Source organism: Salvelinus namaycush, chromosome 4 (assembly GCF_016432855.1).
Source record: "Salvelinus namaycush isolate Seneca chromosome 4, SaNama_1.0, whole genome shotgun sequence".
Lineage (NCBI taxonomy): Eukaryota > Metazoa > Chordata > Actinopteri > Salmoniformes > Salmonidae > Salvelinus > Salvelinus namaycush.
Genome location: NC_052310.1, coordinates 12,607,641 through 12,620,383, shown reverse-complemented (window position 1 = coordinate 12,620,383; position 12,743 = coordinate 12,607,641). Strand labels below are relative to the sequence as shown.

Genomic DNA, 12,743 nt, shown 5'->3' with positions numbered 1-12,743 from the left:
AGTAGAGATATACCAGTATAGAGGGATAGGCCAAAAAGTGATATAAGTTTCAGTAAGATTGGATTTTTAGCTTTTATAGCAATGGTTATCAACTGTACTGCAGGGATGGAACGTAAGTCCCAGAAAATTGAGGTTGTGGTGGCAGCTGCAGAGAGGTATTTGGGTGTGCGAGACTTGACATCAGAAGAGTTACAGGGTGTGTTAAGTGGTGATGTCCCATCCTTTCAGGATGATGGCATGAGGTGGGAATAAAAACATTTAATTAGTGGAGTAGTGTTAATTTGTTTTGTTAATTTAATTTAATATTAATTTTGAGTGTAGTGTTAGATGGTAGGGTATTTATTTTGTACATTTTTATTTTTCAAGCAAAATATAAGGGAGTTGTGCTCCAGTCTAGTAGGTGGCGGTAATGCAACAAATTGGATGCTAACCGCTGTTAAACCTCATAGAAGAAGATGAAGAAGAAGAAGAAGGAAGGCTGCGAAGGCGTTGGTTTATTAACTCGATTTAATGGCTTGTCAGTGGAAAATAAAAGTGGAAAATATGGGTACTGTCTTAATAAAACACTATTTTCCACCACCGTGCTAGGGGGGCTAATGCTACTTCCTGATGGTGCCCACCACATTCAGCAAGGGGTAAACAACATTCTCATGCGGTGTGCAACATCTGTAAATTGTCAGAAAATCCCAAAATGGTGGTGGAAAATTGTGTTCTATTAAGACAGTACGCATATTTCCCCAATTGATTTCCCCCCGACAAGCCATCAAATTGAGTTAAGGAGAAAATCCACGCCTTTTGCAGCCTGAATGGAGGGCGCTTTATGTATGAACTGGTCGCTGGGAGCGCATTAATCCCAGATGAATCCCAGATGATAGTGAGGATCCATTGTGCACACTAACAGATGCTCAGGCTAAGGGGGACCAGTTGGTTGTCTTAAGGGTTGGTTGTCACAGTGTTAATTATTCCCAATCGTAAGTGGTGCTGTGTAGAATTTTGAAGCTTTAACATTTGTGAATTATTTGTAAGAACTCATCCACCTAGTCAATTCATGTCAGCATGACAAAACATTGAGGTAAGGGGAATTTATGTGTTTTGGAGGTGAAAGTAAAAATGGTTATCAACACATCACGCCAGGGTAAGCCTACACGAAACACAGCCCTTATTTTAAGTCTTTAAGTCTTTCCCTATGGGAAAAATGAATGGTGGAAAAACAATTGGAACTATTTCCCTGTTTGACTGCTAGGTTTTATGCGTATTATGACACCTCCACTGTGGGGCTGTATACCACATCAGGAAGAACGCCGCCCTCTAGGGGTCTTGGGCTGTGGTCTTCCCTATTTTGAGCACATTCGTGCATATCACGTTAGTCAAGTTGATGGTCACCGCCTTTCAACGTGTGTTGCATTATGGGGATAAAAATTGTCTGACTTACGCCTACATGACAACTGCAGGAACTTTACAGAAATTATGTGATCAAAGGTCATCAAGTTTTGAATGCAGTCGACTCCCAAGTTTCTGCAGTTGCTTTTCACCAACTCCCGCCTGCAGCCTTGCTTGCATTGTCGGAGGCTCTATTGTTAATCAATCGTTAGGGTGTTTTTGTTTGACCCAATCGAATGTCACCATAGACATGACTGACACAGGAACCTACATAATTCATACAGTTAAAAGCCTATATACAAATGAATGTAATATTTGAGTGTCTCTCCCAGTAGTTGATTGTACAATGAACACACATATGATTTCAGTTCATGAGTGTGTGATATGTGGGTTGGAGACATTTTTAAATAGACATTATAAAGAACAACTTGTATGAACAATGGCAATACTGCCATGTTGATCTAAGCCTTGCTGTTGGAAAACTACATTAGTGTCCAACTTTCGCCTGTCGCAGATGCACCTCCCCCGACTTTCATCTACAGTCGTTTGCTTTCACCTTACCACTCAAACAAACCCAGTGGCTTTCATTTGACACTGAGCAAAAATACAAATGCAACATGTAAACATGAGCTGAAATAAAAGATTCCAGAAATGTTTAATTTGCACAAAAATATTTTTTCTGTCACTTTTCTCCTTTGCCAAGAGAATCCATCCACCTGACAGGTGTAACATATCAAGAAGCTGAATAAACAGCATAATCATTACACAGGTGCATCTTCTGCTGGGGCCAACAAAAGGAACTCGAAAATTAGCAGTTTTTTCACACAACACAATGCCACAGATTTATAAAGCCATTTTTACATCAGCCGATGTCACAAAGTGCTATACAGAAACCCAGCCTAAAACCCCAAACAGCAAGCAATGCAGATGTAGAGGCACTCTATCATCTCGTTCTGTGAGCTTGTGTGGACTACCACTTCGCGGCTGAGCTGTTGTTGCTCCTAGACGTTTACACTTTACAATAACAGCACTTACAGATGTCTCAAGTTTTGAGGGAGCTTGCAATTGGCATGCTGACTGCAGGAATGTCCACCAGAGCTTTTGTCAGAGAATTGAATGTTAATTTCTCTACCACGTTGTTTTAGAGAATTTGGCAGTATGTCCAAACCAGACTCACAACTGCAGACCACATGTATGGCGTTGTGTGGGTGAGCAGTTTGCGGATGTCAACATTTTGAACAGAGTGCCCCATGGTGGTGGTGGGGTTATGGTATGGGCAGCCATTAGCTATGGACAACGAACACAATTGCATTTTATCGATGGTAATTTGAATGCACAAAAATACCATGATGAGATCCTGAGGCCCATTGTGAGGACCATTTTTTTTTTAAAGGTATCTGTGACCAACTGAGGTATATCTGTATTCCCAGTCATGTGAAATCCATAGATTTGGGCCTAATTTATTTATTTAAATTGACTGATTTCCTCTAATGAACTTTAACTCAGTAAAATCAATGAAATTGTTGCATGTTGCGTTTGGGCCAATTTTGGCAATTGATAGGGTCTTCAACTTTTGTTTTTCTTGTCACTGTAGGCTAATTGTTCCTTTGGGATATTGGCCAGCACCTAGTCAAACGTACCATATAAATGCAATTTAATTGATTGATTTATTATTCATTTCAGCACACAATTTCCTTCAGTTTGCACATTTATTACATTCCAGGAGCTTCAACCACTGAATGAGCTATATATGAACAGCTTCGACACCCCCCAAAGAGGACGCCTCTCACCAACAGTCCAATGAAATGCGAAGGTGTTTGGTCTTGTCGGCTTTTGAACCAATCACAACGAAGAATACTGCTTCGCAGCGCTAGTTCACTGTCACATCCAAATATGTAGCTTCCTGATTGGACCACAGTGTACTAGCGGCTAGGTGACAGTGCGGTTGGAAGCGAAAGGGAGGGGGAACCCGAATGCAAGCCATCGGTGTAACACAAGAGGAGACAATTGAGTTTGATATAGCTTCAAAAAAGGAATATATCAGACGTAAAACCAACATTATCAAAATAACATTGTTACACAGAAAACACAGGACTTTGTGTAGTCGTTGACTGTCCTCGATCTGTCATTACTACAGGCAATTTAGCCTTGTTTATATTGTAAGGGAGGCCCAATCTGCTGCGGGAAGCGGACGCCTTCGGAGTGTTGTTGAGTGGTTCGGTCTTTTCGCGCACCTAGTAAGTGAGGCTGTTGTATGGTTGTATTCACTTACATTTTATGAAATATACAGTGATTTTCAAACTACTTTAAACCTTCAAATCAATGTGAAAAGTGGATGTTCGTCAATCATGTTAAGTCTGTTGATACTAACCTGATAGCTAACTAGCCAAGTAGCTATTTCGTTACTAGACTTACCTAGCTAAATAGTTTTTTGCTCACTTTCTAGCCACGACGATAATGTGATGACTAAATTATGTTCGTGTTAGCCAACTATTATTATATTAATGAACAATGTACAGGACGTTTAACTTTTTGCAGATGGCGTTGGCGTTATTTAGCTAACGGTAGCTAGCCAGCACACTGTCACACGACGTTAATGGCTAAGTTAGTTAGCTAGCTAACGTCGCAACTAGCTAGCTCGCCATATGGGTCTGTTTTGGTATCAACACTGAATTAATACTATAACTCCATAGGTCAATATCATGATATTATCGAGGCTAGTTAGATTACCTTAACGTTGCTTCTATGTACTGCTGTTAGACACCATTCCCCCCTCCCCCCAATAACGTCAGCTGATTGATTTAGCTAGCTAACTGTATAATGGCAAAGCTAATTGTGGTGTATTGTTGCTAACGTTAGCTAGTTGTACACACATTGCATTAGCCACATCCAGAGCAATTGATGCTGCATTAAAGTGCCAATCGGAAAGAGGAAACTGCGACTTGTTAACTGGTTGTAGTCATACACGTGCCGCGTTCAACGATTCAGAAAGTCGGACATTTCCGAGTTTTATAGTTCCGGTTAGTATGCTAACGCGGCAGTAGTCTCAGTTTACTCAAGCTGATAATAAAGATCCCACTATAATAAAGATCCCACTAACGCAAGGGTTCCCTAACTTTTACTGCACAACTACATATTTAAACTAGAAAATGCAGCATACCTCACATGGAAACATTTGATTCCCTAGTTAAAGCTGTGTGTTAATATTCACACACTTTTAGGTCCCGCAGGCTGTCTCATCACAATGACATGAAGTGTAAGTGGTCCTTAGTTGACACTAAAAGGTTGTATTCTATGCCCATTTGAAGATGAATGAGACAATTGGAAGCTGGGGATGATTAGGTGGACAGATTGGGAATTTAGCCAGGACACCGGGGTTAACACCCCTACTCTTACCATAAGTTCAATGGGCACTTCAGTGACCACAGTCAGGACACACGTTTAACGTCCCGTCTGAAAGAGGGCACCCTACACAGGGCAATGTCCCCAATCTCTGCCTTGGAGCATTAGGATATTTGTTTTAGACAGGAGGAAAGAGTGCATCCTACTAGCCCTCCAACACCACTTCTAGCAGCATCTGATCTCCCATCCAGGGACCGACCAGGACCAACCCTGCTTAGCTTGAGGCAAGCAAGCAGTGGGATGTAGGGTAGTATGCTGCTTGGGGTCCTGACCCCAAGTTTGGGAACTGCACTGCACTAACATTACAATAACGTAGTGGTGAAATGACAACTTCCGAATAACATTTGGGTGCTGATGAACTGAATCGCCAATAATTCAGATTTATTACATCCAAAATCAAAACATTACAGTAGAAGTACATTTCAACCACAATATTGTGATTGCGTTGATGAGAAATGGCCTATGATGACAGCAACTAATGCATTTTATATTTTTTGTCCGTCCTAGAGAATATGAAACAGATGCCACAATGACATCGAGATTTGGTAAAACCTACAGCCGTAAGGGCGGCGATGGATCATCATCCAAGTTTGACGAGGTCCTGTCCAACAAGAGAGCCACGCTCAGCACCAAATGGGGCGAGACGACATACAAGGCCAAGGTGAGCTCCAAGCGCCCGGGCCAGAGGAGTGAGGTGTCAGAGCAGCCCAAGAGGCCCAAACTCTCAGACGAGATCTCTGAGGACCCCTTTGGCTTTGACAGCGATGATGAGTCCAAGACGGTCACCTCTCGCTTCCCACACGCCAAGGCCTCCCCAGCCAAGCCGGCATCAGCAGAGCCGCCTCAGGCAGGGAGGCCAGGCTTCTGCCTGGAGTCCAGGAGCAGCCAGCAGAGCAGCCTTGTTCCCAGTAAAGCTACCTCTAGCATGGGTAGTGACAGAAGCCAATTGAGGGTCACAGAGGACACAGCCAGGTTCTTCAACACCACCACCACAACAGGTAGGAGGAGCCTCGTGTTGCAAAGTAGGACTACTAATCCAATGTAGAATCGAATCTTGGGCCAGAAGGCCTTTGCTTCCAGGGGGTGTAAGGTTGAAGGGATAAATTGCTTGCAGTGTGGCGGACTCACTCAGTTGAGATCAAATGTTGTGTGCCGTGTCAGCCAACTTCTGTTATAATTATTGAAACAGTTATTTCCTGTCATTTATTTCAAGCAAATGTATTTTTAAGGTAGTTATAGGACTGAGTACCAAATATTTTGATGGTCTTTAGTGATCCAATACTAAATTATTAGGTTAGGATGCACTTGCAATTAGGCTTATTAATTTCGGACCATATGATGTCATCCAGCCATCTGATTTAGACAGCAGATTGGTAGCTGACCTTGGGATTCAGACAAGTAGTCATTTAAATTGAACAGCAATTTACCACTTTACAAACATCGTTGTAAGCTTTTGACTTTGGGGAAACTTTGATAGCCCAAATCTTGGAACAGAAAAACATCTAATCTGGCAGTGTGTTTTTGGAGCAGGCTTCAACAGGCTGCCGGGAGTGAGTTTAGCTTACCCTCTGGACTGGAATAATGGGCACCAACTGTCAGCCTAGCAGGTGGCTCTTGTGGATTACACCCAAAGCACTCGCTGGGGAGAAGCAAACCCATCAAAATTTACAGTCTGCATTATGTTGATGCTCTTCTCTAATACGAAACCGGTCCACTTGACGGGTACAGCCCCGTTTTAGGAGGCCATCTCCTCTATGGCAGGTGGTTCTGATTGTATTCCGCATTGCAAAGCAGACACGCTGAATGTTATTTACTGCCAGAGGCAGCAACTTATTGCTCTAGTTACGGGCCCGTTTCAATGCAATGCTGCCTGCTGTTGTGTGCCCTTGTCCACTGCAAAAACAGTATCACATCATTTGTCACTCCTCCATATGGCTGTATGCCCTCTGTGACTCTGTCATTCAAATCAGTGGCCCTGGAAGTTGTCTAGGCTTTGAGTCACTTAGAGAATGGGCTTGTTTGACACCTCTGTAGGCATTGAAGTTGCAGGCTCAGGTATGGAACAATAGCCACAAGCATATCCTTTGTCATGCAAGTTAGCGATAGTCACATGATAAGTAAAAGTTCTGTCAGTCTGAAAACTGAACTGAAAGTATTACTCATTGGCACATTTAGCAACAGCACTGCCACATTCCTACACAAACCCAGGATATCCTCCAAGGCCCAGTGTTCACTTGTCCACCCATAGAAACTCTCTACTTGTTTGTCTGGCGGAGAAATCAATATGAGCAGCTTTTCACAGCCGGGACTTGCGGTCAGACTGATGATAATACTTATTGAGCCTCGCTTAAGGATTCGTCAAGCAAAGCATTCCGACCGGCCCTTTTTTTATGTGGCTAATTATTGAAAAGCTTAGTTGGATCTAGAAAACTTTTTAACTCCGAGGTGCTCAGTCTTTAGCGACGATGGCGTGATTGTCTTTGCATTCAGAGTGTGTCCAGACAGCGAGAGGGTAGTCTCAAAATCCCCCCAAGTACCAACTGCATAATAAACCAGGCCTGTTACGGCTCTGATTGAAATCTAATCAGGCATTTTCTCAGTCCGATGATTTCTTAAGTGCAAAGGATTTGAAAATAAAACATTCCCATTTATAATATATATTTATATTTACAGAGGTGGAAGAGTAATTCAAAACAAAACCTGTTAATCAAATGTCTTGGCATTCTCAGCAAAAACCACAACACCCTGAATTAATGACAAAACCCAAGTTATTTTGAAGTAAAATGTAGATTGAGGATGTAGGTCTGTTTACTATCTTTCTTGTGATAGGATATTTCTCATTGATATGCCAAGCTCAGTTAAAGGGGTACTTGGAGCTCCGTTAAAGGGGTACTTGGAGCTCCGTTAAAGGGGTACTTGGAGCTCCGTTAAAGGGGTACTTGGAGCTCCGTTAAAGGGGTACTTGGAGCTCCGTTAAAGGGGTACTTGGAGCTCCGTTAAAGGGGTACTTGGAGCTCCGTTAAAGGGGTACTTGGAGCTCCGTTAAAGGGGTACTTGGAGCTCCGTTAAAGGGGTACTTGGAGCTCCGTTAAAGGGGTACTTGGGATTTTGGCAATGCCTTTAATCTACTTCACCAGAGTCAGATTAACTCGTGGATAATTGCGCTAGGACTAGGAAGTTGCTAACTAGCGCAATTGCTAACTAGCATTAGCACAATTGTTAACTAGCATTAGCGCAATGACTGGAATTAATTGTGTTAATGCTAGTTAGCATTGGCTCGTGAAACTACCTCTAACTTTCTTCATACTGGACACAGTGGTATCCACACTTTCATCTGAATCTGGGGAAGTAGATACACTGCTCAAAAAAATAAAGGGAACACTAAAATAACACATCCTAGATCTGAATGAATGAACTATTCTTATTAAATACTTTTTTCTTTACATAGTTGAATGTGCTGACAACAAAATCACACAAAAATTATCAATGGAAATCAAATTTATCAACCCATGGAGGTCTGGATTTGGAGTCACACTCAAAATTAAAGTGGAAAACCACACTACAGGCTGATCCAACTTTGATGTAATGTCCTTAAAACAAGTCAAAATGAGGCTCAGTAGTGTGTGTGGCCTCCACGTGCCTGTATGACCTCCCTACAACGCCTGGGCATGCTCCTGATGAGGTGGCGGATGGTCTCCTGATGGATCTCCTCCCAGACCTGGACTAAAGCATCCGCCAACTCCTGGACAGTCTGTGTTGCAACGTGGCGTTGGTGGATGGAGCGAGACATGATGTCCCAGATGTGCTCAATTGGATTCAGGTCTGGGGAACGGGCGGGCCAGTCCATAGCATCAATGCCTTCCTCTTGCAGGAACTGCTGACACACTCCAGCCACATGAGGTCTAGCATTGTCTTGCATTAGGAGAAACCCAGGGCCAACCGCACCAGCATATGGTCTCACAAGGGGTCTGAGGATCTCATCTCGGTACCTAATGGCAGTCAGGCTACCTCTGGCGAGCACATGGAGGGCTGTGCGGCCCCCCAAAGAAATGCCACCCCACACCATGACTGACCCACCGCCAAACCGGTCATGCTGGAGGATGTTGCAGGCAGCAGAACGTTCTCCACGGCGTCTCCAGACTGTCACGTCTGTCACATGTGCTCAGTGTGAACCTGCTTTCATCTGTGAAGAGCACAGGGCGCCAGTGGCGAATTTGCCAATCTTGGTGTTCTCTGGCAAATGCCAAACGTCCTGCACGGTGTTGGGCTGTAAGCACAACCCCCACCTGTGGACGTCGGGCCCTCATACCACCCTCATGGAGTCTGTTTCTGACCGTTTGAGCAGACACATGCACATTTGTGGCCTGCTGGAGGTCATTTTGCAGGGCTCTGGCAGTGCTCCTCCTGCTCATTCTTGTACAAAGGCGGAGGTAGTAGTCCTGCTGCTGGGTTGTTGCCCTCCTACGGCCTCCTCCACGTCTCCTGATGTACTGGCCTGTCTCCTGGTAGCGCCTCCATGCTCTGGACACTACGCTGACAGACACAGCAAACCTTCTTGCCACAGCTCGCATTGATGTGCCATCCTGGATGAGCTGCACTACCTGAGCCACTTGTGTGGGTTGTAGACTCCGTCTCATGCTACCACTAGAGTGAAAGCACCGCCAGCATTCAAAAGTGACCAAAACATCAGCCGGGAAGCATAGGAACTGAGAAGTGGTTTGTGGTCACCACCTGCAGAACCACTCCTTTATTGGGGGTGTCTTGCTAATTGCCTATAATTTCCACCTGTTGTCTATTCCATTTGCACAACAGCATGTGAAATTTATTGTCAATCAGTGTTGCTTCCTAAGTGGACAGTTTGATTTCACAGAAGTGTGATTGACTTGGAGTTACATTGTGTTGTTTAAGTGTTCCCTTTATTTTTTTGAGCAGTGTATATGGCCTCATTGCCAACATGCCAAAGTATTTCTTTTAATTTCAGGATTTTTTTTGTTAGACAGCTTTTCAATTTTGTTTGCATGTGGTGCACATATCTGCTCATATGTGATGTAGTACGCAATTTTTGACGACTTTTTGTCTCGTGAGTGCTACTTTCAGATCTACTGGCTAAAAAGTATACAGAAGTACAGGAGAATCTCTTCAATTCCCTTGGTTGAAGAGCTTTGAATTCTATGGACGTTTTGGACTGAGGTGTCAGCTCTTGTCAGTGATGAAGCGTCTATCTTCTGCGACGGATTTTGGGATTCCGAGCCTTGGAACGATTAGTTTGGGACTTGTCAAAAATTATCCTAGAGAGGAGACTAATGCAAGGATCATCAGCCAGATTCAGCCGCGGGTCGCCAGTTGGGGAACCCTGGCCTAAGGTATATTCTGTGCACTATTACCCTAGTCATATAGCCTAGCGAGCCTAAACATTCCTTAGGGAGGGGTATATACCGGAATCTGAATGCAAGTGGTATGTAGCAGCCTATTGGAACTCAACTGCCAGTATAGTTGTTTAGCAAGCCATTATTGTCCCACCCAGTAGGTTTTAAAGTGCACGTAAATAATTACAAGAGCCAGTGTTGTCAATGTCCACACTGTCATCACATGTAGGCTAACCCAGTCTCCTGATGTTGTGGTGACTTAGACCAACAGAGTTGGAGACATTTTCTGACTCAGCATTCTTTCAGCGTTGTGCTAAAAACTTTACCAGGGTGTGCTGGTCCTCTCACAGCCCTAGCACTTAGTTAACACTCTCTCATACATGGTTGAAACCACCTTCCAATGTAAAAATGGCACCCATGTTGCAGTGTGGCAGATGTCAAGATGGCTTGAATTTATCTGCTGTATGCTACATCTGTCAGAGACATTAACTGCCTAATGCTTGAAACTGCAATATGTAACTTTTGGGCAACTTGACCAAATTCACATAAAAAAAATGTGAGTTATAGATCGGGCATTTTCATTGGTAGCAAGTCTAAAAAGCGGTAGATCTGTTCTACAGTGCATTAGGAAAGTAATATTATTATTATTAATATTATTATTATGTAGTAATATTTAACAAGTAATCTAACAATTCCACAACTACCTAATACACACAAATCTAAGTAAAGGGATGGAGTAAGTATATGTACATATAAATAAATGGTTGAGCGATGACTGAGCAACATAGGCAAGACGCAATAGATGGTATAAAGTACAGTATATACATATGAGATGAGTAATGTAGGATATGTAAACATTATGAAAGTGACAAGTGATAAAAATTTTTTTAAGTGGCCAATGATTTCAAGTCTGTATGTAGGCAGCAGCCGCTCTGTGTTAGTGATGGCTGTGTAACAGTCAGATGGCCTTGAGATAGAAGCTGTTTTTCAGTCTCTGTGTCCCAACTTTGATGCACATGTACTGACCTCTCCTTCTGGTGGGGTGAACAGACGGTGGCTTGGGTGGTTATTTTCCTTGATGATCTTTTTGGCCTTCTTGTGACATCGGGTGCTGTAGGTGTCCTGGAGGGCAGGTAGTTTTCCCCAGGTGATGCGTTGTGCACACCGCACCACTCTCTGGAGAGCCTTGCGGTTGTGGGCGGTGCAGTTGCCGTACCAGGCGGTGATACAGCCCAACAGGATGCTCTTTGTGTGCATCTGTGGAAGTTTGAGGGTTTTAGGTGACAATTTCTTCAGCCTCCTGAGGTTGAAGAGGCGATGTTGCGCCTTCACCACACTATCTGTGTGCGTGGACCATTTCAGTTTGTCCGTGATGTGTACGCCAAGGAACTTAACTTTCCACCTTCTCCACTGCTGTGCTGTCGATGTGGATAGGGGGGTGCTGCCTCTGCGGTTTCCTGAAGTCTAAGATCATCTCATTTGTTTTGTTGACATTGAGTGAGAGGTGGTTTTCCTGACACACACTGAGTGCCCTCACCTCCTCCCTGTAGTCTGTCTCGTTGTTGATAATCAAGCCCACTACTGTTGTCGTCTTCAAACTTGATTGAGTTGGAGGCGTGCATGGCCACGCAGTCATGGGTGAACAGGGAGTACAGGAGGGGGCTGAGCTCGCACCCTCGTGGGGCCCCAGTGTTGAGGATCAGCGAAGTGGAGATGTTGTTTTCTACCTTCACCACCTGGGGGTGGCCCATCAGGAACTCCAGGACCCAATTGCGCAGAGCGGGGTTGAGCCCCAGGGCCTCAAGCTTAATGATGAGCTTGGAGGGTACTATGACGTTGATTGCTGAGCTGTAGTCAATGAACCGCATTATTACATAGGTATTCCTCTTGTCCAGATGGGATAGGGCAGTGTGATGGCGATTGCATCATCTGTGGACCTATTGGGGCGGTATGCAAATTGAAGTGGGTCTAGGGTGACAGGTAAGATGGAGGTGATATGATCCTTAGTCTCACAAAACACTTCATGACATAAGTGGGTGCTATGGGGCGATGGTCATTTAGTTCAGTTACCTTTGCCTTCTTGGGTACAGGAACAATGGTAGCCATCTTGAAGCATGTGGGGACAGCAGACTGGGATAGAGACAGATTGAATATGTCCATAAACACACCAGCCAGCTGGTCTGCACATGCTCTGGGGATGTGGCTAGGGATGCCGTCTGGGATGGCAGCCTTGCGAGGGTTAACACGTTTAAATGTCTTACTCACGTTGCCCACGGAGAATGAGAGCCCACTCCTTGGTAGCGGACCGCGTCGGAGGCACTGTATTTTCCCCAAAGCGGGCAAAGAAGGTGTTTAGTTTGTCTGGAAGTGTCATGTTGGTGTCATTGACGCGGCTGGTTTTCTATTTGTAGTCCGTATTTGCCTGTAGACCCTGCCACATACGTCTCAGGTCTGAGCCATTGAATTGCAACTCCACTTTGTCCCGATACCGATATTTCGGTTGTTTGATTGCCTTGCAGAGGGAATAACTACACTGTATGTATTCTGACATTTTCCCAGTCTTCTTTCCATGGTTAAATGTGGTTTGCGCGTTCA

The 12,743-nt window shown here is 44.1% G+C and overlaps 1 protein-coding gene across 1 annotated transcript in view; it reads left to right on the top strand.

The window, feature by feature from the left end:
- Nucleotides 1-3,344: 3,344 nt before the first annotated feature.
- The window catches only part of LOC120046161 (wings apart-like protein homolog), a 51,392-nt gene continuing 41,993 nt past the window's right edge, over nucleotides 3,345-12,743 (top strand). The window contains exons 1-2 of the mRNA XM_038991166.1: nucleotides 3,345-3,617; nucleotides 5,290-5,780. Coding sequence (XP_038847094.1) covers nucleotides 5,312-5,780 — 469 coding nt within the window. The 5' untranslated portion in view covers nucleotides 3,345-3,617; nucleotides 5,290-5,311. The remainder of the gene's footprint in view (nucleotides 3,618-5,289; nucleotides 5,781-12,743) is intronic.